This window comes from Poecilia mexicana, unplaced genomic scaffold (genome assembly GCF_051168715.1).
Source record: "Poecilia mexicana isolate PSO_F unplaced genomic scaffold, ASM5116871v1 scaffold_21, whole genome shotgun sequence".
Taxonomy (NCBI): domain Eukaryota; kingdom Metazoa; phylum Chordata; class Actinopteri; order Cyprinodontiformes; family Poeciliidae; genus Poecilia; species Poecilia mexicana.
In genome coordinates this window covers 23748565-23775259 of record NW_028263390.1, presented here as the reverse complement: position 1 = coordinate 23775259, position 26695 = coordinate 23748565, and the positions used below count along the sequence as shown (strand labels likewise).

The following is a 26695-nucleotide window of genomic DNA, read 5'->3' as shown; positions in this document are numbered from 1 at the left end:
TCCTTTTGGTATCTGGAGAGGACATTTAGAGCTTTTCAATGATACCACATGTGAAGGGGTGGGACTTTTGTACGTACCTTTTTCTAATTGATATAGAAATATTAGATTTGTTCTTTGATAATGTCTTATGTACTCTTTATGTAACCTTCATAATCCTTGTTCATGCTTTGAGTTGTTGTACACGACTTGGGAGCGTGGACAGCGGCCGGTTGTCACGTAGCTGATCACGCTCTAAGTTCGTGCTAGATATTTTTGGACGCATGGATAATAGAATGGTTATTCTGTGTTTCATGGTCTGCTCGCCCTGAGTTCGATAGTGAGGGTCATGTCGTACCTTGACCATGAGGTGTACCATGTATGTCATTTTGACCTGATTCGAACAATGGCGGGAGTAGGTGGCTAGACATGAAGCGGGAAGTGGCTGCACTATTCCTGGAGAATCTGCCTGGGAGAGAGGAAATGGCCATTCCTCGCTCTCACGCGATTAGAGGGTATAATAGACGGGGAGTTCTCGGTCTTGGCAGAGTCTGCCGTGGGTCGCGTACGGACGCCCGGCCACGTGATTGCTACTCTGCCTGGATCGACGGCTCTCCGGTCCATGTGTCAAGGTAAGAGGGAAAGATATATTAGAGGACAATATATATAGCATCACGTATCAGTGTGTGAATGATTGCTTTGCTGTGCAGCATTGCTTTGCTGTAATCTGTGGGGAATAAAAGACACATTTATTTTAGCAGACCAGCGTGTTGACTCATTCTTGTTGCCAATCACCTCCGATCCTGTCTAAAATTTCACAAAACACTAATTCATAAAAATGGCGTTCATCAGTAATAACACATTTTATGGGAAGACACAAAGTAAGTTCATTACCTTACAAAGACTGTGGGATTTAAAAAAAATGGTGATTGGACAATATTTTTTTCCTAATAGTCAGGAGGAACCTCCTGCTCCCCTGTGACAGTCTGCCAATCGACAACCCAGAAATAGACTCAAAAAGGACTAAAAACGCAAAGTCGAGTACATCTCCATGTCATCTTTGTCAATGAGAAGAAACTTCAGACAGTGAGAGGGATGAGGAAATGGAGCTAGTGTACCGGTTTCCTCCTGCTCAGCACAGTGGTCACCGAGCTTTAGTCAGTCAGTTTAAACCCAGATGCTAAACCTTTTACACTAAACCTGCCTGACCAAGACAACGCACTGAAAGTGAATGAACCTCAGGCTAAATGGATGGGCAACATACCAGAGGAAGGATATGGGGGCCAAGATATGGAGCTGCACCTGGATCTTCCTGAGCCATCTGCAGAAACAGCTTCTGAGGAAGAAGAGGATCCAGTTGTCCCACCACCTGCATCCGGCTACCCAAAGAGAGAACGTCGCCGTCCGAGGATGCTGACCTATTGTGCTTTGGGTGAGCCAACCATGATGGGAGTAGGTGTTAAAGAACTACCATTGAGTATGATCCCAACTGGTAAAGAACTTTGGTGACCCTGGGTAGTTCCAGGTGTTTAAGTACCAAGTTAAAGACCGTGTATATCGGTTCAAGAACTGCATTCAAAAGAGAGAATTGTCTTTGGAACTCTCCAAAGACAATGTATTGACTGTGCTTTCAAGACAAAAGACTGGTATCAGAACAAAAGAACTGTGGCCGAAATTAAGGTTCTGTTACACTAGAGAGACGATCTGAACAGATGTGGAATTACTTATAACTGGAAATTTGTAATCTAAGTGACAACATCCTCTGTTAGTGTTGGACACTATTACATTAATATGAGGGTAATGAATGTCATGTTAAGTATCTTACTTATAAAATTACTTTCTGTAAAGGGTCAATAGGTGACGTTAAATGCTCTTTTAAATGTCATAAGACAATTTTTTTAAATGAGGAGGAGAGTGTGGCACACAGGCCATTTTGCTGAAATAGTCGATGTAAATTAATACTGTTTTGTGGGGGGTTTTTTAATGTGTTATTTACTAGTTCTGTTGCAGTTTCCCACGGTTGCAGGGTCAGTATCACTCCGCCGTTGCTAGGAGACAGGTTGGAACGAATGTGTCTTTTTCCAGTGGCTGTGTAGCGATACCGCTAACGGAGTTACTTTGTAACAATTATCAGTGAGATGTACTTAACACTTCAGTTAATAAGTGAGAATGCATTACTGCATTCTCACTTATTAAGATCCTGCTCACATTTTTCAGTCGTTAACTACTTCTGCTATCTTCAACTAATTGTGCTAATTCATATATCAAAACATTCAGCTTCTTCTGGAGATTTCTGCTATGACTTTTGCTAAAATTCACTATTGTACTTTTTGAAATAATTGCCCTTTTGTGCAAATGTTTTGCCCCATTGAAATACAATGGTGGAATTCTCTAACTGTTGTCAGTTGCTAGAGTGTGCACTCTAATAACTGCCGTTTTTGAACTTTTAATGCTTTTTGACAAACAAAATGATGCTGTTCATACATATTTCACTGTAGAGAAATAATTTATGCATTAAAATGTAGCCATGTATGTCTACTTTAAGGAACTATTACTATCATTGCTACAGCTCTTTCTGTTTTCTGTCAAACTCCTCTAGAGTAAAGCCATGTCACACCTTCTTGTATTCTTTCAATGTATTTTTCTCTTGTGCTCTATTTCTATCTATGTGTTTGCATTCTGCTTGTCTACCTTTCTGTATGCCTTCTGCTTCTACTGGTTTTACTGTCTCCAAAGGTCTTCTGCAAACTTTCATCAATTTTAGCAATTCATATATCAAAATGTTCTGCTTCTTTTGCTCCTTTATGCTATTTGTTTTGCTATGTTTCACTTTTTCAAATATTTCTGGTTTTGTACTAATTTCCACTTCCTGTGCTAATTATACTATTTCTTAAGCTCTGTTTCACTTTTTAACTTTTTCAAATAATTCAGGTTGCACACAAACATCTTCTGAATTTTACTATACCTTTGCTAAATTTAATTTCTTAGCAAAAGATTTCTACAATGTACGACTGTAACTTTCTTCTGCGTTTTTCTACTTCTTATTCTTTGTTCTCATGTTTCTTGCATTTCTCCATCAATCATTCTGAAAATATGCTTGTTTTACTCCTTTATGCTATTTGTTTTGCTATTTGTTTCACTTTTAAAAAATTTTCTGGTTCTGTACCAATTTCCGCTTCTGCTAATTTATGCTTTTTGCAAAGTTTCGCTTTTCAAGTTCTTAAAATATTTTGGATTTTATACTCATTTCTGATTCTGCTAATTTATGCTTTTTGCTATGTTTCACTGTTCAACTGTTTCAACTATTTCGGGTTTTGTACTAATTTCAGCCTTCTTGTGCTAATTATTCTATTTCAAAAGCTCTGTTTCACTTTTTGACTTTTTCAAATAATTGAGGTTGCACAGAAACTTCTGCTTCTTCTGCTGAATTCTGCTATACCTTTGCTAAATTTCATTACTTAGCAAAATATTTCTACAATGTATGACTGTAGTTTTCTTCAGCTTTTTTCTACTTCTTATTCTTTGTTGTCATGTTTCAAGGATTTCTCCATCAATCATTTTGCAAATATGCATTCTCACGGGTGTTTCGCTAGGAACAGCAATTTTTCTAGTTAAATTAAAATGTTGCGGACTCAATCACAACATCTCGCTTGATTGTTTGTCACCATTACAGTTGCTCTGAAGATGCTTGGGATGAAGTTCTAGCTACCGTGTTTCCCCGATAGTAAGATACCCCCGATTATAAGACGTCTCGGGGGTTTCAGGGGGGTCGGCTAATATAAGCCGTACCCCGAAAGTAAGACATATGTCTTACTTTTCGGGGAAACACCTCTCATCTAGCTGCATGCCACCTCCTGCCCATGACCGCACCGTCCCCCTCTCCATACGTCGCCGCGTCTGCCACCTCCCTCTGATCTTAATGAGCGCCGCCTCCTGCCCACTTCCGCCGCCCCCCCTCCATACGTTGGCACGTCCTTTTATAAAACTCTTTTGTGGTGAATACAATACTGTTACTGTTACAATACGGTTGTTAATAAATGTTAATTTTATGGTTAAAACAAAAAATTCGACAATTTTTTTCCAATATAAGACATACCCCGAAAGTAAGACATAGTGGGGCTTTTGGGGATAAAAAGAAAGTAAGACACTGTCTTACTTTCGGGGAAACACGGTATTTGTGCATTAGTTTTTTAACTAAATTCTGAAAGTTTCTTGCAGCACTGCTGTTCAGAAGATCACATAGTTCCTACAAGAACTAACTGTAAAGCTCAAATAAAGATAATATAATGTTTATTTTCCATCTATTTGTTGTTTGTTATGACTTTATCCCTGTCAGGATCACAGGTTAGCGGATGTCTATCCCAAAAATGATAGACAATAATCTTTATTATTAGCCATAATAAAGATTATGGCTAAGCATAATCTTTACTGAGTTGATAATTTTGACTTGAGTTGAAGTTTTATCTGACTTTACCACATTGTATTGGACAAGTGATAGATTGAATCATTGTTTTACAAACCAAGCTCAAATAAAAGACTGAAATAGACTTTATGTCTGTGAATTTTTTTTTCAATGAAGAAACATATTAAACCAAGTCCAAAGTGGAAACAAAATCCAAACTGGCTAAACCTGTCACACTGAGATGAAGGGTCAGAAATCATCCAAAGAACGAATGCAATAGAGCGATATATTGTTATTGTACCATAGTAGAAATGGTTTGGCTATGAATAGCTACATATATTTGTTGAGGAAAAGCATTAATAAAACTCGTATTTCAGATTAAAATTGCCAAGTCAGGGTACCACTGGGGGAAAAATTCAGTCACAGCGATTCCTTTTAACCCTTGTTGTCTTAGCACAACACTCAGGACAAATGGACAGATGGACAGCGGGGGAGGGTCGGATCAGATCGTCAGTTCCCGAAACCACAAGTAAAACAAAATATTGGAAAAGTGCACATGGGGTCAGTGTGACTCCACCGGACCACACAGAGAGTAAAAAGCTTGTGGCATCCCTGTCTCATAAGACTAGAGGATGGCTTAAATACCTGCCTGCTCATGATATTGTATTAATATAACAATAGATGAAGCAATAAGTCCAGCAGTAGCGTTATTGAACAGGAATGTCCTACACAGAGTCAGACAACTTCTCTCCAAGAGTTTATTAACAAAGATAACTCAAGTGCATTAATCAATAAGAGAAAAAAATATCCATCTTAAGTGTACCAGCCGGAGCCAACCTCCTTCCATCTCTGCTTGGGAGAGAGTAAACCAAGTTCAGTCTTCACTCAAATTTTAAGATTCTGAAATCACTGGCTGGGCATCACTGTCAGACTGTGTTTTACAGCCATTTTACAGTGTAGTAAAGAAACTGTTACCTTCAGTTGTTATAGAAATATATATATATATATATATATATATATATATATATATATATATATATATATCAAAAAAGACTAAAAAATGTTACTTCTTGGTTTAGCACCTTGAAATTGGGGCTCCGTCTCTTCAATAACTCCTGCTTATTTCTGAAACTCTAACTTCAGGAAGTCAGCACATCGCTCCTGTATTAACAGTTTAACAACATTTTTACCAGTGCTGCACTTTGAAAGAATGCACCTGCATACTTTCAAAGGGACATCCACAACACAAAGTGCATTTTGTGGATAGAAATGATTTTTAAAATGTATTTTCTGCTGTGTGCCATATTCGTTTATTCACACTCAGTGACCCGAGTATTTATTTTTAGACCCCTGGAGTATTCTCTGGACTGTTACCCTTTTGATACCAGAAAAATTCAAATAAACCTTGTAGAGAAACAGTCATTTTATTTTGAGCATGCCATTTTTGAGCAGCTCTCTCAGCAAAAGGTTTACCAGCCCTGTTTAGTCCACTTTAATCAAACTCTAACTTGTTTGTCTGGAAGGTCTGGTTCGTTTGGTGAAGTGTGAATGTGCAATCAAACTCTAAGCAGACTAAAAAAGCAAACTCTCGTCCGCTTAATAACCTCAGCCTCAGTTCTGTTGAATTGAACTCTGGCGCAGTTCGAATGCAGTGTGAATGCAAGCGGAATGGACAGTGCTCCAAAAGCAGGAAGCTAACTACAGAGGGATTATCAGTTGACATCATGTTGTGTCAGCAGCCCCTCTAATGCACATGATGCTGTCAGAACGCAGGCAAGATTACATTATTCCAACTGTATATATTTTAATCTTATATATTAACCGTCAACGACCGCAGAGGCCAAACGCCAACGACCGCAGCGGCCAAACGCCAACGACCGGAGCGGCCAAACGTCAACGACCGCAGCGGCTAAACGCCAACGATTGCACCAGACGACAGTACCGACATCCTCGTGTTTGGCATTGTGACGGAGGAAGGCATCATCTCCGCTCGCTAGCCACCATCGTTTCCCACTGCATCGTCTCATCTTGTGAGATCAATTCGACTTGCTAGCAAAAACAATCTCTGCCTGCTAACTACCATCTTTGCCTGAAAGCCACTACTGTCTCTCCCTGCAAGCCACCATTTTTTCTCTGCCTGTGAACGACTGTCTCAGCATGCTAGCTACTACCTCTGCCTGCTAGCTATTGTCTCTGCATTGTAGTTATCTTCTTTGCCTGCTAGACAACATCTCAGCTTACAACATTGCCAATACTTTCCAGAAGTCCAAGAAAAGTGAAGAGAGGACATGACTTTTTGGCAGATAAGTAAAATGAGACTCCTTCTGATTTTGTTCTTAGGTGTTTACACCTTTGAGAATGTGCCAAAGTCTTCAGAGGACTTGTATAATAACTTAGCTCACTCCTTCATGTCTTATTCTAGGTCTATGACCTTCGAACAGACAATTTGGACTATTTCAGATTTTATTATAAACTGGCACCACTTTAACCAAAAGCCAATAGATAACTTGGTTCATTTAATGTCCTTGTCTGTCTTAAAGAACTGTTTTGTGTTAAATGAATCTTCTCTATTACATCTTGCTCGGGCAAGGAAAACTGGATTAGTATCAAATGTAAATGGTCAATGGAAAAGTCTTATTCTACTCCTACTTTTAGTGTCAGGTAATGTGCAACCTAACCCAGGTCCAATTATTAGCAACATTGACACACCGGAAGAATTCAAAACCAGATCAGGTTTTGATCTGGTTTTGATCAAAACCACTCGCAGTTTATTGCCTAAGATAGACCTGGTTAAAATCTGGATTGAATCTACTAATACGGACATCTTAGTTTTGACTGAAACATGGCTAAATAATTCCATTACAAATAAAAACATTTCCTTGGAAGGTTATAATGTTTTTCGTTGTGATCGCCTTACGAAAGGTGGCGGTGTTGCCATCTATGTAAAGAACAACTTCCATGTTACACTTATATCTTCTGTATCCATTCCAAAACAATTTTAGTTATTAGCTTTGAAAATTGAATTCACTAAGGCTCAGCATATCACAGTTATAGGGTGTTATCAACCACCCTCTGCTGTATCTGATGCACTCCCTAATTTGTCTAAATATATAGCCGACCTAAATAACAAAGAATTTGTTTTGCTAGGAGATTTAAATCTAGACTGGTTGACAGCATCCTCAGATAGCTTAAAAACTGTCTGTGGTTCTTTAAATATCACCCAGTTAATTAATTACCCCACTCGACTTAACAACAAATGCCCTCTAAAATCATCACTCCTAGATTTAATTATGACAAACGCTCCGCATAAATATACAGGGATAGGAGTTTTTGCAAGCGACCTTAGTGACCATTGTGCTGTAGGTACAGTTAGAAATCTCAAGTTACCAAAACCTAAGCCACGTATCTTGATCAAAAGAGATTTAAAACACCTAAATGAACAAGCTTTTGTCCATGACTTGCTACATTTTAACTGGAGTAGGGTCTCTCTCTTTGATAATGTTGACCTTGCTTGGCAGTATTTTCATGACGAGATTTTAAGACTAATAAATAAACATGCTCCTGTACGTAAAATTAGGGTAAAGGGGCAAAATAATCCATGGTTTTCCTCAGATATTAGGGCTCTGCTTAAACAAAGAGATGCAGCTTGGGCAAGGGCAAGGAAAAATAAAACTGAAGACAGCTGGCTTTGCTATAGGAAATTGAGGAATAGGTGTACCTTATTAATTAGGAAAGCAAAGTCAGACTATTACCTTGCCGAGATGACAAAAAATTTAAATGATCCGAAGAAATTTTGGAAAACAGTGAAATCTGCTACTGAGCAGACGCCACTGAGTGACTTTCCAAATTTTATTTGGAATAAAAGTAAAATGCTGTCTGATAAATTAGAAATTTTAAATTATTTTAATGAGCATTTTATTTCTGTTGGCTCTCTATTTGATGATTTAATTTCCTCTGGCCCAAATACTGATGAGCAGTTTCTAAATAATGATTGTAACTTCACCACTTTTGATTTTTCCCCTATTTGTACAGCTGATGGCTCCTTCAGCCTGGAATCAGCTTCAGTCTGTCAGGATGTCAGAATTGATTTCACTGGATTTATTTCGAGCGATTCTTAAAAACAGGCAACGAGAATCTTTTAAACAGTGTCACTGTTTCTAAATTGTTTTATTCTGTTTTATAATTGTGTATATGTATTAATCAATTTTGTTTTGTAACCAGGTTGCTGTGTTCTGCAGACTTCTGCCCAGGTCCCCCTTGAAAATGAGATCTAGATCTCAATGGAGTTTACCTGGTTAAATAAAGGAATAAAAAAAAAATTACAATTAGGCTAATAAAATAATTAACAACTTCCCACCAGCACAGATCACCTTTAGCCTCTCTGTACCTCACATTAAATGAAGGGAAAACTAAATTCATGGTATTCTCTGGTAATCAAATCCATAATAATGTAAAGTTATGCATAAATGGAGTTGAAATTGAAAGAGTTTATGAGACACCATTTTTAGGAATTATTATAGACGATAAACTTAGTTGGAAGCCTCGCATAGAAATAAAGTTGCAAAAACTATTTGTAATATTGTTTAAAATAAAAGATTTAGTAAATGTTAAAGGCCTGCATATTATATATTCATCTTTGGTTATGCCTTATTTGTCTTATTGCTCAGAAATCTGGGGAAATGCAAGTAAAGCAAACATTGATGTATTAGTTAAATTGCAAAAAAAAAAAAAAAGCTATATAGCTTATTAATAAGGTGGGATACCATGAACCAACTAATAAACTCTTCTTTCAAAGTAATATATCAAAATTTAAAGATATTGTTTATATAAAAATACTGGAAATAATGTATAAAGCATTGAACAAAAGTCTTCCTTCTGGTATTCAGAAATTATTTAAGTTAAGAGAGAATAAATATAATTTGCGAGGTTTGTTTATATTTCAATGTGCAAAAGAGAAGAGCCAGGTAAAATCAAGATGTGTTTCAGTTATTGGTGTGAAACTGTGGAATGAATTGAATGATGATTTTAAGTTATGTCCTTTCTTGGTGAGCTTCAAAAGAGCTCTAAAATGTAAAATGATAACATCTTACACTGTAAAGTAAATTTATATATGCATTGTGAAGATATCTTGGTAGGTTGTTGTATAAAATAGGGTAGGCAAGAATAAGCTTGGCTTCAGCCTATTCCTTTTTTGGTAAATTATGGGTTTGTTTATTGTTGTTTTGTTTGTGTCATGTGTTTAATGTGGGCAATTTACCAAAATAAAGTATTGATTGATTGATTGATTGATTGACACTGCGTCCCGTTCAACCCGCAGCATCTGTCATTCCTGATGGCTTAGTTTATCAGATGTCACAACAAATCTCATTGAGAGCTGAAGATCTTACCATGAACAAATAGCTGTAATATTGCTAGTAAGAGAAAATGCCCCAAATGTCTGAGAAATTACTTGTCATTTATCGATTCACCTGCATTTAATGCTTATGTGTCATTAAGAGGCATAATTCATTTTTAATAGCATAACATATTTTGTCACACTGTCATTAACAGTTGTAGTATGCTGACAACATGCTAGTTAATGTTAAAACAGCAAGATAAATGTGGTGCCATGGTAACCTATGAGGGTTTAAAGGCCGCCCAGCTCTTCTGCAGTTAAGTTGCTCACTCATCCACTATGTTTGCAAACAAATAATCTGTCTATAGAGGGGAACAAATAGACGGACTATTTGTTTATAAACACAGCGGATGCGCATGCAACTTAACTGCATGAGTAGAAGAAGAAACCATGGCTAAAGTGGGAAAACAATTTCTGTTCAATACTCCCGTCCCTCACTTCCAAAGTTCATCAAAGCGCCTCGAATGATTTAGTGATGTAGTTGCTCAATAGTGCAGGACATTCTGGTCAATATTACTCTCTGCACTGAGGCTTATCAGAGAAGTTGTGTCCGTTGCGATGGCAATGGAATGGAAAAATCCTACAACTACTAAAATCTGACACCACTCCATTTTGGTTAATATTTTGTGAAGAAGAACGTTGTCTTGGTCTTTTTCAGATGTTTTGTGTTGATTCCTGCAGTAGTTCGGTGCAGCGCCACCACAGGTGAGTGGGGGAACAGATGTTCCAATTAGTTTGACAGTGCAGTGTGAAAGTAAACCACAGCAGCTGAAAATGAAACAAATGTTGCAGTTTTAGTCCGCAATCAAAGCGAGTCCACTGGACCATCAGGTGTGACACAATAAGAGGTAAACTGGATTCTTTGGATGCTCAAGGTCTTAGAATTGTTGTTTCAGTCTTATTACTTTTTGTTATAACCTGTTCTCTGGTTTTCCTGAAGTGTTCTTTTGTTTTCATGCTGTAATTTTAGCTTGGATTACAGGGACCCCAAAGACAAACAGTTTAAATATATACATTTAATGTGTGATTTCTTGAAATAATTTGCGAACACTTTCAGTCTTAGATCTGTGATCACAAGAAAAAAGAAAAGTTTCCTCCCTTTGTTTCACCCTGTGTAAATAAAGTCTAATGCAGTTTGACTAAATATAACTGCATTTTAGACCTTTCAAACCAATAAGAGAGAGGGTGTAGTATGCAGAAGTACTTAGTAAAGTACTGCTGCAAAGAGATCTCAGCATCTCTTTCCATAAAAAAAAATACAAAAGTTTGAGGAATTCACTTCAGGTCACTGACTTTGTGTGCATTGTCTTCAGTATTACACTTTGCTTAGCTTGGCTATTTTTTAAACTGACCACTAATGCCTACCTTCATTTTTTATAAGACTAATGGACTCTTATCTAGCCTCTTCCCTCGTCAATATTTGCTTTTGTGCATCCTTTCTTATTTATAGACATTGCTGCACTAATGCCTATTGTCTTCTCTGGATAAGCACGCAAACAGCAAAACACAAACCCACCTTTTTCCTGTCTTCGGCAGACAATGATTCAGCTTTTCCATCTCCAGAGTTACACACAACTTTTCTTTTGACTGTTTTTGACAAAACACCCTCAAGTGACCCAGAATATATGAGGCCACTCTTTCCATCATGGAAAACCAAATGAAGACACTCTAAACTTGTAAACTGACCTCAGTGGGTTTTCATAACAGATGAAAGATGGACTTTGTGTTCGCATGGTATATTACTCACGACTCAGTTATGCCTCTTTTCCACTGGCTCCGCTTCAGCAGCCCCACTCTACTCTACTCACTCTACTGTACTCCAGAGTGATTGTGTTTCCACAGACCTGGGTAGGTCTGCAGCTGGGAAACATCTCCTGGCTATGGCTCCAGCCCCACCTCCAAGCGTCCTGCGCCAAGTGCTATGTTTCATGCTTTTGTGACCGAACGCAAGTTAACATTTTTCAGAAACAAAACAATAAAAAGATATTTTTTATAGTCTGATTGTTATTTTTCGGAGGCTTCAGGAAGTGACGTGCAGTGAGAGAAATGCTGAGAATGTGACAAGACAGCTGATTTCTGCAGGAGTCTCCTGGCCTCACAGCTGGAGGAAAGCGGGTGGCCCAGACATTGCAGGGTAAGCTAACACTGATTTTTGTTTTCTAACTACTATAAAACTTGTAATACAGTACCAAATACACACAGTAATTTAAGCCAAGGTCTTGTGGATAATTTGTTAGTGTCAGAATTGTTGCATGTTGGCAATGCACATAAATATACCCCTCTATGTTTTCAGATGTTGGTAAACTGTTGATGCAGTCCATCCTCATTTGCTCATAGAGAGACGAATGTACACATGACAGTGAAAGAGTCTTAATTGATAGAATGAGCAATCAGGGGCGGATCTACTAGGGTGGCATGGGGTAGCAGTTGCCACCCCAGCTAGAGACAATGAATTCAATAAATAGTTATGGCAAATCGGACATTAAGCGCATGAAACTCTTTTTTCCGGCAACATTGAATGCAACACAATGTAACCTGACACGGTGGTCAGGAAAATACTACAATCACGCAAAGAATCAGAACAACGGACGCAATATTTAGTAGTTAAGTCAACCATAGATAATGGTAATAAGGGCTTCAGATTTCACAGGTGAGGAAAACGTTTTAATTTAAAGAAAACATTGAACAAGTCAGCAGTGGGTCAGTTATACTAGCCTAACTGCTGCTGGCCTGCTATTGACTTTGATAACCTTAGCATGTGCTGCGCAGTTCGGTGTGTTTTGGTTCCGTTAGCACTAAACAACCCGCCCACCAAGTCATCATTAGAGCAGCTGTTTAAATCAGCTAATCAACCACCGCGGTGTTCAGGCGAAAACTTATTAATAATCACAATATAGACATTAAGCCTGACAACATAATGTAACAGACTGGATGTAACGTTTTATAGTTTTTGCTACGTTTTTGTGTGGGAAATGTTTGCTTTTGGGTGTTGATTCCCCTGATCGGTAATCTCTGCTCCATCTGCTCGTTGAGCTGGTTTGTCGGTTGCCATGGCAACAGGTCGTGTGTAATGCCGACATACAGAGCGAGAAAAGGAGGAATAGAAGTTGTTGGAACTATTTTTTCTTTATTTCTTTATCCATTTGAATTTTGTTACTTTATTCTTAAATTTCTATTTTTTGTATTATTTACAGAGTTTATTTGTAGGTTGATAATTGTTGATTTTATTTATTTTTTGTTTTATTATTTTTCTTATTTATTTTCTAAATTTAGACAGGAAGTAATGTGGGTCAGTCCACTTTCTATAAGTGCAGGGGCCTGGTGAAGCACCAGCAGGCATTTGGGTTTGGGGCCGATGGTTTTTACCAGAGCAAGAGAGGTAGCATGAGAACAAATGAAAGTTTGATCTCTGTAATTGTTTTATTTTCCTCTTTTATAAGAGGAAAATTACGGAGCCCCCCAGGGGACATGGGGAATTTTTTTTCTTTTGCGTTCCCTCGCAATACTTTTGCGTTCCCTCGCAAAACTTTTGCGTTCCCTCGCAATACTTTTGCGTTCCCTCGCAAAACTTTTGCGTTCCCTCGCAATACTTTTGCGTTCCCTCGCAAAACTTTTGCGTTCCCTCGCAAAAGGTTTTGCGTTCCCTCGCAATACTTTTGCGTTCCCTCGCAAACTTTAAGGCAGCGTTCCGGAACCAGACGACAATGGAGCAGACAGTACACTCGTGTGTGAGTTTTGTGGATTTTTATTTTGAAATTGGCCTTCAATATAAGGATATTCAGTTTCTGCTTGCCAAAAAGCACGGGTGTCACATCAGTGTGCGACATTTAAAAAGAATACTTAGTGCAAGAGGACACACTCGTCGCAACTATTCTGCTGACTTGGCAAGTCTGGTGGAATTCGTTAGGAGAGAACTTCAGTCTTCTGGACAGCTTCACGGATATCGTTGGATGTATGCTAAATGCAGGCAACATGGACTTTGTGTGAGAAAGGAGGATGTCCGTCTGATCATGAGAGAATTAGATCCAGTCGGAGTGTCCTCGAGGCAAGCCAGACGTCTTCAAAGAAGAAACTACTTCTCAAAGGGTCCGAACTTCATTTGGCACATTGACTCTTATGATAAACTGAAGCCATTTGGCTTTTGTATTAACGGAAGCATAGATGGATTTTCACGAAAGATTATCTGGCTCAATGTATACACCACAAATAGTGATCCCAAGTTGATAGGAGGATATTACACTGAAGCAGTGGAGCGTTTGGGAGGGTGTCCGAGAGTTGTTAGAGGGGATCTAGGTACAGAAAATGTTTATGTCAGAGACTTCCAGCGATTCCTCATTCCCACTCAGCCCAACGACCCTCTTCAAAGTTATCTCGAAGGAGCAAGCAGTGCAAATCAAAGGATTGAATATTGGTGGCGCTTTCTGCGTACGGAGTGTATGGAGTTCTGGCTGTCCTTGTTTGCTGACATCAGAGACAATGGATTCTTTGATGGAGGATTTCTGGACAAAAACATTCTACAGTTTTGCTGTATGGGACTCATACAGGTGAGGGTTAATGGCAGAGTCTGGCCTGATGACGCCATCAGATCCATACGATTCTGTGAAACTGTACATGGTACTCAGAGATGCCATTAGAGCATTACTGTGAGTATTCACTGGAAAGAGCCTGCCATGTTGGGGTTCCACATCTTAAACTAAGCTGGTTGTTTATCAGACATTACCATGCATTCTAACTGTTAAACTTGAAAATTATCTGACAGTTGTTTTTATTTTTTGCCTCTCACTTTTCTTTGCTTCTTAATGATTAGTTAGAAAACCAATAACATGCTTTTGGGGTGGATTTATTTTGGTTTTCCACAAGGAAATCTATTTAGTATTGCAACATAGACATCTTTCTTATGCTGTAATTTTGCACTTATCTAATGTATTAAAATTGAAGCAGGAAACTAAATGTTCCTATGACAACATTTGTCTGTTGAAGTCCTGATGTGTTGGATTGATTTAGCAAAATGCAAAAGTCAACACGCACAACAGTTAAATTACATCTCCTTGCTATGGATAAATCAAATTACTAAGAAGTCCTGCAAATACAGTTCATAATTTAAATAAAGCACTGGAAACAAATTGCTTCATTGTTTTTGTGTAAACATTTATTGTGAACATTCACAGTAAATCAAAACATGTATCAAAAATAAAACTTTTGCAATACAAATATTACTTCATTTTTAATAATAGCTTAAGAAAACATTTTGGGCCCCTCCACTAAAGCAAAAAACACACAAAGGTCACCAGAAAACCGAAGTTAGCGGATGTTACAAACCCTCTTAATTTTGTTGTGTTTTAAGTATTTTTCTTGTGTACTTCATACAACCATGTAAGAATTTCAAAACCTACTTGGATAAATACAAAAATACAGCAACTGTACTGCTCAAATATGAGCAGGAACCATTGGATAAAATTGTCAAAATTACAAAAATGGGACTTGTTTGCACTTTAGTTTAATTCCTAAACACACCCTTTCACATTGAGGTAGAACATTTTAAAAGAAACATCTTTTTAACAAGTGTCATCTTATGTTGTCAACATTGTGCATACTAACAGAAAAGGGTAAAGAAAAAGTATTTTTGATGAACTTGTCAAACTCTGAATTTAGTTGTATTGCAAGCATTTTTCTGTAAACACCTGGACTATTAAAACATCCAAATAAAATTTCAGCTGAGTGTCAGAACTCAATTACAACAAATGTGAAAACCAACTACTGATCTAATTGCAACAGGCGATTATTAGAATTCTGCAAATGATACAAAATTGGAAATTGTTTACCCTTTAGTTTTTCATGCTAACAAACCTTTAGACATTGCACAGCTTTTAAGCATTGAAAATGGAATATCACAGTTTAACAATCACAGCATCATGAACATGGTTGATGATGATACAAAATGGAGTGTTTATTTTAGCAAAGATGTCAACTACCTTTTCAAGCTTAAATAATATCCATCAACATGAAATTGCTTGCCAAGATACTGTCAAACTCTGCTCTAAATTCCGGGTAGGAACTGTAAGTGTAAGGCACATCAATGATTGCTCCACATGTGTGTGCAACAGGTCTTCTCCCAAAACCTGTTTCAGCATTAAAGGTCACCTTAATTTCTTCTGTGCATAAAACTGACGAACCTGTGCAAAATCGCAAGAATTTCTCTAGTTTGCGCTGATCTGCATTCCTAATGTACCTTTGCAAGTAAGTAAATGTTGTCTGTTCTTTTTGTGATAGGGACAAAGCCTCTGTTTGCAGCATGTCAACTACTTTTTTGTTTGTTGGTTTTTTAGACTCGTATAAATGAAGGACATCAGCTGGATGAGACAGATTCAATGCAATGTCTTTGAAAATCTCATAAAAGCAATCGATGATGTACTTTGGTTCTTGCAATATGACTTTATGAGCCATGACTTTTATTGTTTGCTTGACATTTTCCTGACATGGAATGCTGTGAGCCCCCATCTGTGAAAACAGATCCAACAAATTGTCCTCCTCAACCTCTTCCAGTACATCACTGAGGGCCTTCTCAATGATACTTCGCTCGCTCTCTGACAAATACTTAGAGAAGGAGGACATCAAAACTTCTTCTTCTACAGCTTGAAGACCAAGTACAGAGGCAATTATGAATGCCTTGGACAACCTGACTGGAAATATGCCATGATCAATGAGTCCTTTTGCCCAAATTCGGCCTAGTGCATACCACCTCTCTTCAGAAAAGTCTGGTCTGAGTTTTGGCACCCTCTCCTCCTCCCCTTCACAGAGCTCCAAGAACTGCTCCCAGAAAGCTGTATACACGTCCCTTGACACTCCACTGTTGTCCACAGCCATTTCATTATTAAATTCCATTTTTAATTCCGATTCCATTATACTTTTGTCCATGAACAAATTAAGAAGGTCATCTATGACCATGGCACGCCGGATATGTGCATACCTTGGGTCTTTGGGATGTACTACACCTCCAGTAGCAGACGGTAATGCATCATTTTCTGTTGAAGGGATCATGTGTACTACAGCCGTTTGTGGAGCCTGTAACATAACATTAATAACAGTACATTTTAGTTGTTGCAAACAAATCATATACAGAAGCAAATAAAACCTCAACACAAAAACTTACTTCTGAAAAGTTTCCGGCTTCCATCTCAATATGACTGTCCATCATGGGAAGAGTAGAAGCAAGCTCACCATCACCATCTTGTGACCTTGACCCTATTTGAACTACTCCAGAATCCTCCATCTCATCCTGACCGTCAATGTTGTTGAAGTTGACCGTCACAGTTTCTGTTTCTTGAATTACCACTGGGTTTTCCATATCATCAACTGCATAGAAATACTCAGTTTCCTGGTTTGAGGGACCAGGTGTTGAATGTAATGCAGGATATAAAAGTTCAACATTGTCATCAATGACATACACTGGATCATGACCTTCAGTTCCATCTGGTAAAGCTTTGGGTTGTGGACTCAGCGATGCTTCATCATCTGAGATAAGGTGCTGGCTTGAGTTTCCTGATGTATAGCCTTGCAAAGACTTCATTGAAGTTAATGGCTCAGCAGACGGGGTAGAAGTCGAGTGTCGAGTATGTCTTCCAACATTGTGAGGCTATTTAAAAAGAAAAAAAAAAACAAAACAACAATCTTCACATTTGCTAAAAGTAGTCATTTGGTGGTTTTTAGCCAGTTACTTTACAACTCAATCACAGCATTTCATCAATGAGCAGGTGAGACAATCAGGTAGCCAAACAATACAGTTAGGCAAGGGAGGAAGTTCCATTTCATCACTTAACCATAAACAGGGAAATTTGTTAAGAGCATGTTTGTTACAATGAAATTTTACATAAAATGTAATGTAAAAATTGTGTATTGTGTTCAAGCTGCAGGGCCAAAAATGACAAGTAGCAATGCATATCAGATGTGTTATTCTCATTAATCAACTTTTTGAGACCCATAAGTCAAACTAAGATTCAAATGTTAGATAAGCATTTGGTTCAGAGTCACAGACCTCGTCTCTGGTACACCTTTAATGAAAACTTAAGGTTCTGACTAAGAATAAGTTTTAATGTCCAACTCCACTTAAAAGTCCTCAAAAATATTGATTAATTGCAGTCTCTTTTAGTAAAAATTACGCATTATTTATATTACAACTTAAGTTACTTTAAACTTTTGGGTGGGGGTTTTCCATGTGCTGGATGGCTGAGAACCTATACATATGTAGAAGTTGATATTGTGTTTAGTTTAACCAAACCAAACTATTTTTTTGGTTTGTTTAAACCAAAACATTTTCTTATTTGGTTTATATACCAAACTAAAAATGCCATTTGAATTGACTGGCACCTTTTAACGGTTTTGTGTCAGTAGATATTACCTGTTCAAAGTCTTCTTGGTCCTCTGATGAATATGAGGAATGCTCCAAGTCCTTGGTGCACAGATAAAGCCGTAACATTTTAAGTTTAAACTGTTCATACAGTTCTGTAAGAGTACTGTCCAGAGATACAGTTTGTCTTTTGAAGTCGCACATGCTAAGTGTAAAGTCCATAATGGATCCCTTTGATGATAATCCATAAGGAAAAAACAACTCTTTTGCAATGGTCATGACTTCTGACACAGTAGTGTTTTTCTCGAGTGCAAGATGTCTGGTTACACCTCCAAATTTAGACCTCACTTGATGAAAATCCCCGCTTTGAAAGTGCAGCCATCCCACTTCAACTCTGCGTTTGGATTTTACTGCATTGTTGTTTTTAGGTCTTGCCATCAAGCCAGAATTTCTCACAGTTGTTTGCTGGGGTACTTCAACATGTCTCTTCCTTGTCATCCGTCTTGTCTCAATCGTTTGTCTAATTCTATTTAAAATGCCTTCCTTGTCGAAATTTGCTTCCCTCTGTCGACAAAATGACATAACAGCCAAGCGGTCACCATACGAAGGGACATATCGGGCAAATTCTTCATCTTTCATGACAGAAATGACGCCTCTGTCAATCTGCAATTGGATATAAACATTTAAAGACTACAATTAGTTTTATACTTAATACAGTAAAACTTTTAAGTAAATACTGTGCAGTACTTTTTTATGGTATCATATAAGATTGTGTTATGTTTTGTATCATGCTGTATTGCAGGGGTGGGCAATCCTGGTCCTCGAGGGCCAGTGCCCTGCAGTTCTTAGATGTCTCCCTGGTCCAACACACTTCATTGACATTGCTGAATCACCTCCTAAGTGCAGTCAAGTTCTCTAGAGTCCTGCTAATGACTTAATTATTTGACTCGGGTGTGTTGAAGTAGAGATGCATCTAAAAGTTTCAGGACAAGGCCTGGAGTTGCCCACCTCTGCTGTCTAGTGATTTTACTTTGAGATTGAAGGAGTGGTCAGTGGGAAAGAATTTCCCTTTCGGGACAACAATATTAAAAGTTTACTTCCATTACAACACAATGAACCAACATACTTTTTGTACAAAAATGTATAAACTTATAATTAAACAAGGTCTAGTATTACTATAAACTTTATAACTGAATGCGTCACCTTATCAGCTTTCATCCGATTTATGTCTTCTTCCATAACATGCCTTGATCGAAGGAAGGCTTCAAGGTCGTCCTCCATGCCTAAATACAATTTGGAAGATGTATAATAAGTCCATAAATACATATTTTACAAACAAAGCTTTCAAAATTCACAATGTACACAATTAAAAATACAGGAGTTTAAACTCATAAGTATTTCATTATTTCAATGTCACTTTTCTGTGGGGCACCATAAATTATGTAAGCTGCAGCGTCCGCGTGTAAGCAGTTAAGAGATAGAGAAAAAGCAGAATCTACAACAGAAATAAACAACTAAAAGATAAAATAAACTCACCAGAGCTGCCCAGCCATCCAAGTAAAGCTATGCCTCTCAATTCCAGTCCTCACGTCCCCCTGCTCTGCATGTTTTAGATGTGCCTCTATTCCAGAACAGCTGATCCAAATGATTGCATGACTGCAGAAGCCTGTTAACCACCTACAGATTCAAACCAGGTATGTGGCAGAAGGGAAACACCTAAACCATGCAGGGCAGGGGGGCGTTCGACCGGACTTGAGAAACACTATAGTAAAGGGAAAAACAGGAAGTGGTCACGGGGTCCTCAGACTTTCTGGTGCCCCAAAATAATGCCTGATTTTTTTTCACATTCTGTTTATGTCTGAAGGTGTTGACAAAAACTTTGAACACCATTTCAATTGAGTTGAAAATATATAAAAATGATTTTAATTCAATGTATTGATACTTTTATAATCATTTATTTGGATACTTAATTGTCATAATATATTATTCTAGTATTCTTTTCATTGTTTTAGAATATTATAATGTACCGAGTTCTACTACAGAATTTCAATAGAATATAGACAAAATATAATTTCTTGAAATATTGTCCGAAAAGGTAGTGTGTAGGTAGACAGTCTTCCTTGTGATTGGATCTCGAATCTCATATTTTCTAGGTGGCTGTAATCATATGCCATGAATCTGCAACCGTGACATCAGCAACCGAAGGCATCATCAGACCGTAGCACGAACCGCCACGAAAGTTCTGCTGGCGTTGATAATTCTCATGTTTCAGGAACATTTAACTGCCAAATAAAAAAAAAATCTATTGTGTATTTTGAAAGATGGTGTCAGTCCTAGCCCTGCCATAACTCCCCATACGTTCTATAAATCATAGTGACACCTCCAAACAACTGACGTAGCGTAATAAAGCACACTTTAGCCTGATGAAGTTGTATAGTCTAGTTATTGTCATTAATAAATTGGTCGTAAACGACATAATTTACATCATCGTTAACGAAATTAACGTTGCATTCCCCGCCTTGTCACTCTTTTCTTTAAGCAAGCGAACAGATGCCTTTTCTTCCATCGGACACGATTAATATTTGACATAGTTGTTATAAATGAAGCTAAATATTGATAAGTAAACCGTATTTATGCTGAATTAAGATAATTTACCTGTTTCGTGGGTTTGTCTTGTCTTGAGTGCCGCTCCAAAATGAACCGGAAATGCAAGGGAGGAAATGTAAAAGGCTTTGCGAGGGAACGCAAAAGTATTGCGAGGGAACGCAAAACCTTTTGCGAGGGAACGCAAAAGTTTTGCGAGGGAACGCAAAACCTTTTGCGAGGGAACGCAAAAGTATTGCGAGGGAACGCAAAAGTTTTGCGAGGGAACGCAAAAGAAAAAAAATTCCCCATGTCCCCTGGGGGGCTCCGTAGAAAATAAATCACCAAGGACAATCAATAAGTTTAAGACATTGAACATCAATAATAAGACATTGAACCTTCTTTTGCCCGTGTCGAGAAACATGACCCCAGTGCCTCAGTAGTGGCTTGGTGGAACTTTTATTGGATGTTTGGCTTGGCAAACAATCAGAAGTGTTCTGTCTAGTTTGGTTCTTCACCTGTTTATCAGCTTTATTGTGGCGCACTGCAGCCGCTGCAATTCCTAAAAACAAGCGACAAAAACTGATGTAATCCCCTGTGTTCACAAAACGTGGTGATATTTATAACAGTCGTCAAACTACGGCTCCTACAGTATATTTAAAAGAAAACGATTGACCAATATAAATAGAAATTCGCCCCTTCTTGCATCTTGACAGAACTAACAGAAACTAAACTGTTTATAGATTTGTATCATGGAGAATTTATCAATCAGTTTTCTAATCTTTATTTTAATAGATGTATCTAATAACAAATGATTGGTCTACTAATATTTTTGTGACAGATTTCTCCTTGTCTTTATCCCAATGGATAAAATGGTTTTCTGGACACAATGAATCACATAGCGACCAATAGGCGCTTGTCCAGTCCAGTAATACATATCAATTAGCAGGAGTATGAAAGACGTAAAATAATTAACTATAATACATTAAGAAATTGTATTTAAGCCTCGGTGCTACATGAAGCTCATTTTGAAACAATGCAAGTTAAAAACAATATTCCCTTCTCACCCTCCGCGGGTGGTCTCTTTCATCCTCTGAGCTCGGGTCCTCTACCAGAGGCCTGGGAGCTTCAGGTTCTCCTCCAGTATCTTGGCTGTGCCTAGAACTGCACATTTCTGGACTGAGATGTCTGATGTTGTTCCTGGGATCTGTTTGAGCCACTGCTCCAGTTTGGGGGTGACTGCCCCGAGGGCCCCGATGACCACAGGCACCACTGTGGTCTTCACCTTCCAGGCCTTCTCCAGTTCCTCTCTGATGCCCTGGTATTTCTCCAGTTTCTCCTTTTTCTTGATGTTATAATCACTTGGTATTGCTACATCCACCACAACAGCTTTCCTCTGTTCTTTATCCACCACCACAATGTCCGGTTGGTTCTCCATTACCATCTTGTCTGTCTGGATCTGGAAGTCCCACAGGATCTTAGCTCAGTCATTCTCCACCACTGTTCCCCACTTTGATCTCGGGGCTTCCAGTCCATATTCTGCACAGATGTTCCTGTACACTATGCCCGCCACTTGGTTATGTCGTTCCATGTAGGCTTTCCCTGCCAGCATCTTGCACCCTGCTGTTATGTGCTGGACTGTCTCAGAGGCCTCCTGGCACAACCTACACCTTGGGGCGGATATATATGTATATACAAATATAAATTATATATATATAAAAACTGCCAACCCTGAAAATATCTCTGCCCCCCTCTTGCCACCCCATAAATATTTTCACTGTGAGCAGTGTTGTGTAATAAGTGTTTTGATAGGTGTATGAAAACGTTTTAATTGGAGTATGTACATAGATAATTACCATTAATCATTTATTGTGAGCAGTTTTTCATGAATACGGCTAAAATGTTCAAATGAAATTAACCACATCAATCACTTTAATTTTATTCCTTAGTCTCCTTTGTGAAATTTTCATTTAGAAAGAAATGCAGGCACAAAATCTTTCACTTTATATGAAACACTGTAATTTTTTCATAAACAAAGTTGCACAGAAGTCAGCAGTGTGATTGGATTATAGTGAAAAGTCTTCCTTAACTCTACTTTAACTTCAACATTTGTGTATTCAGCCCATAATTTATCTAAAGAGAATAAACAGCTTTTCAGGCCAAAACAACACAGACCACATAAATTGAGGTATGTCCAAATGATCATGTCAAAGAGAGGAGCATAGTGTTTTTACCTTAAATTCAGACCACTGCAAATTCAGTTTCCAAGTGTTGTCGAGCTGTTTGATCAGATGTGGAGGTATGATTGCAGCCAAACACAGATTTTAGGTATGAACAGTACGCCTTTCGAAACGCAGACAAACACAGCCAATCGGGCAAAGTTGACGTTGAAATGCTTCATTATCAAGTCTTCCACAAAAAACAGGAATAATTTGCCTTCAAAATAAAATACTATAGATACTAAATGTTTAAACCCCTCACAAAGCCAAAACTGGATCAGTGGTAATTACTGTAACAGCAGGTTGACTCATTCATTTCCATTTGACAGGGTGAATGAAAGGTGTTCTGGACTCTTGGCAGTATTTGACCTAAGTTTTCATGTTGCAACTTTAGCTAAATACAAACTGAATGGCAGTTCTAAACAAATATTGTTTGGTGCATGAACACAAACAGTCAGAACCCCAATCGCAGATGGAGGAAGGTTACCCTTTCATTCACCGGGGTGAACCCCAACATATAGCCACCAAGATGGGGGCTATATATTGGTATGCCCACTCCTGCCTGCTGCCACTCCTGGGGCAACTCCAGAGTGGAAGAGTATCCAAACCCTCTGAAGCAGACTAGTTCCAGAACCAGAGCCATGTGTTGAGGTAAGACTATTTCTAGCCGGAACCCACAACCACACTCAGGCTCCTTCCCCACCAGAGAGGTGACATTCCACGTTCTGAAAGCCAGCTTCTGTTAACAAGGATCAGCCATCTCACATTGCACCTGACCTGTTTAGCTTCTCCGACAGGTGGTGAGCCCATGAGAAGGGTGACCCACGTCTCGTTTTCAGGCTGTGCCTCGCCAACATGCCCCATCTCAAGGCCTGGCTCCAGAGTGGGTGAACACTGTTTCCAATGATCGTATTTGTAGCATATCTGTGTAACCAGTATACTATATTTCTAGATAATTAAAAATTGATCATGACCAACAAAGTCAATGGGCTAGTTCTTAGAAGTCTAGATACAGCTCAGGAAGGAGTAGACAGACTAGAAGTTGCAGATGTGAGTGCCTTATATTCACAGTGATTATTTACATTACAATAAGAAAGGAAAAAAAAACATTTAAATGGCCATATTAAAATAAAAGGAAATACACAAAGAAAACAAATTAAATTAACAAAAAAAACAACAAATCAGTTCCACAGTTCCAGTAACAAGCCACACCATTCAGTTCATAAAACCCCCCTGAACTGAGGCGGTTCAACAGGGTCAGGTGAGTTTAGAGCGCCTGTTACAGTTCATATGCTGACAAAAGTCAGATCAGAGTGGGAACAATTTTGTTCATGGGCTGCAGGAAGCCTCCCACCAGCCTGGCGGGGAAACCAAATCTCAACACCACAGGTGAAATCCTTTAGGCTCTTGGACCTGATTCTTCAGCTCGCCATCGAACCTGGCCTGTACAATAAAGCAGGACCAGTCTCAAATATATATATATAATCAAACATTCCAGTGTGCACACAAAAAAATATGATCGGCACTCATTGCACTATGAATAATCCTAATCAATGCATTTCCAAGTACAAATTTTCTAGATAAATCTTATTCATAAAAAGTCAATAAATATGCTCCATACAAACAACAAACAATGCAAAAATCATCAAGATAAGCAAATACTTTTAATATTTAAGGCATCTCATTGTTCTCCAATTTGTTTGTTCAGAGTCGCAATAGAGCATCCGAATTGATATCAATTAACGCCAAGTCTTCATAAAATGACTCACCAATTCCGGAGTTCATAAGGCATACAAGCGGTTTTGTGTTTCTTTATCCCTCAGCTCACGACCGGAGTCTCCTAAAGTTAGTACAATTTTATCAGCATTATACAAGATTAAAGAAAAACAGAATGTTGCGCTTAACCGACCTGCAGCTCTGCTCTCCCAAACTTGTTCTAATCCTCCATGCTTTTTACTCCAGCTAATATACCCAACAAATGAGCTGACGGTGGTACATGTGACTCAGACGCTCAACAATGATTGGCTGCTTAGTAAATCTCGCGAGAATTGCAATTATATAATCAAACTACCGCGAGATTTTGGAGGGCAATAGTAGCGAACCAGAAAATGGAACTCAACATTTCACTTGGGTTACATATTCATCATAAGGGATCATCATTATGGATACATGATCATTTTGTGGTGTTGTTTAAGGAAATTTAGTATAAACATAATAACTTTCCTTAAATAATACCACAAAATGAACATGTAGTCCCTATGCAGTGATGACCTGTGCCAATCATCATTAAAATATTAAGTTACATCTAAGCAGAAATTATTTGTTAATAAAGGTATTTTATTTATTTTAGTATGTTATCTTCTTTACATGGGTCATCATGAACAATTGTTTATTTGCAATTGAAAAATTGAGAAGATTTGCTTCATTTTCCTTTTATTCTGTTACCAATACTTAATATTTATTTCTGTAAAGCTTCCTTTGCCATTTTTCTTCACTTTCATATTTTAAAGCACTTTTATATATTTTGAAAGGTGTTGTATAAATACTGTTACATTAAAAAGTGATTCCCAATTTACAGATTAATGTTTTTGTGTCACGGGCTACAATAACTTTTAGAAAATGTAGCCAAAATACAGTCACAGCTTGTATTTGACTTTACTAGGAAAATACTCTTACTATGTAGACCAACTACAGATGTGAGGACATAAATCTTTTCAAAAAGACCATGACGTCTAAGGGGAAACTAATCACCGTGTTTATATATTTCTGTATTCTCCCAAACCTAACACACACCAAACTGGCTGAGAAAGGAAACCCAAGACTGACTAAAACAACACAATCCACATAAATGGAGTATTAACCTTCCATAGAAAGCCAATGAGAAAGGTTTATGGCTGTTAGAAAAATGAAGGATAAAGGAAAATGACTAACTAGTAGAGCAAAACATTTGTTTTATAGTATTGTTTAGTAAACAGATTAGTAAATTACTTATTTGAGGGAGAACACAAGTTTTTTATTCTGTTCTAAAACAAAAAAAAGTAGGTAGATATCTTCATTGAACTACTTCATCAAACTGGCTCACGTTCGATCCAGTAAGGGGTGAAGTACTTGGACCAAAATTAAGGTAGAGTCTGTCTGTTCTTGCACTTCCAGTTCCCTCATCATCTCCCAGGGCTCACATAGAAACTGACTGAGTTTGACTGAGTCCTATTTAACATTATCATCTGGTTTCATCACCACTCGTGTTGTCAAGAAACATGCTATGTGAGAAAGCACAATAACCTGGGGTGCCAATTTGGGCTTGACAACAGCAGTAAGGTAAACATCATACTGACCAAAAAAAACAAACTTAAATTTACAGAAAAATATGCTAAGAAATATTAGGAAGAACATCTAACTCCTAATAAATAAGAAATGACAGATTACCTGAGCAAGCATTCTTTTTTCTGATCTACTGAAGACCAGAGACTGAGTAATGTGATTCAAGCTGACAGGAAAGATCCAGCTGAATAATCTTACACCACACATATCAAGGATGACCTTTCCAGTATTTAGCATGTGCAGATAGAAGCCCCAGGGCTTCTATCTGACACATGCAGATAGAATGGAAAGAGATCCCTCTCTCTTTCCAAGCTATCTGCAGGAAAGAGAGAGGGATTGGGGTGTAGTTGAAACATACCAGCATCCAGTAAGTCTCAGATTTTATAGAATGTCCCTAATTTGCCAAGGCTCATACTAGTGTGCATCGATGTGTTCAAATCTCTAAAATTTCATAT

At 38.1% G+C, this 26695-nt stretch overlaps 2 protein-coding genes and 1 long non-coding RNA gene across 4 annotated transcripts; 1 reads left to right on the top strand and 2 right to left on the bottom strand.

Annotated features, from left to right (window-relative positions):
* Positions 1 to 13058: 13058 nt before the first annotated feature.
* On the top strand, positions 13059 to 14407 carry LOC148153168 (uncharacterized). The gene has a single exon (XM_088002291.1). It carries the CDS (start codon positions 13478 to 13480, stop codon positions 14405 to 14407), a length of 930 nt encoding a protein of 309 aa, XP_087858417.1. The 5' UTR covers positions 13059 to 13477.
* A 493-nt stretch (positions 14408 to 14900) lies between these two features.
* LOC106906373 (uncharacterized) lies at positions 14901 to 19938 on the bottom strand. Of its 2 annotated transcripts, XM_088002046.1 has the most exons (5): positions 19654 to 19938; positions 19321 to 19400; positions 18169 to 18780; positions 16924 to 17406; positions 14901 to 16835 (listed from the first exon to the last, which is right to left on the bottom strand). In XM_088002046.1, the coding sequence occupies exons 2-5, from the start codon at positions 19396 to 19398 to the stop codon at positions 15756 to 15758; spliced, it is 2253 nt and encodes a 750-aa protein (XP_087858172.1). In that variant the 5' UTR covers positions 19399 to 19400; positions 19654 to 19938; the 3' UTR covers positions 14901 to 15755. The 2 variants fall into 2 exon arrangements, with proteins under 2 accessions (XP_087858172.1, XP_087858173.1); XM_088002047.1 differs by lacking the exons at positions 18169 to 18780; positions 19321 to 19400; positions 19654 to 19938 and having other exon boundaries at positions 16924 to 17769.
* Positions 19939 to 22623: 2685 nt separating this feature from the next.
* LOC148153167 (uncharacterized) lies at positions 22624 to 24854 on the bottom strand. Its single transcript, XR_015761807.1, has 2 exons — positions 24689 to 24854; positions 22624 to 24362 (listed from the first exon to the last, which is right to left on the bottom strand). It is a non-coding gene; the product is annotated as an uncharacterized LOC148153167 (long non-coding RNA).
* Between the last annotated feature and the right edge of the window lie 1841 nt (positions 24855 to 26695).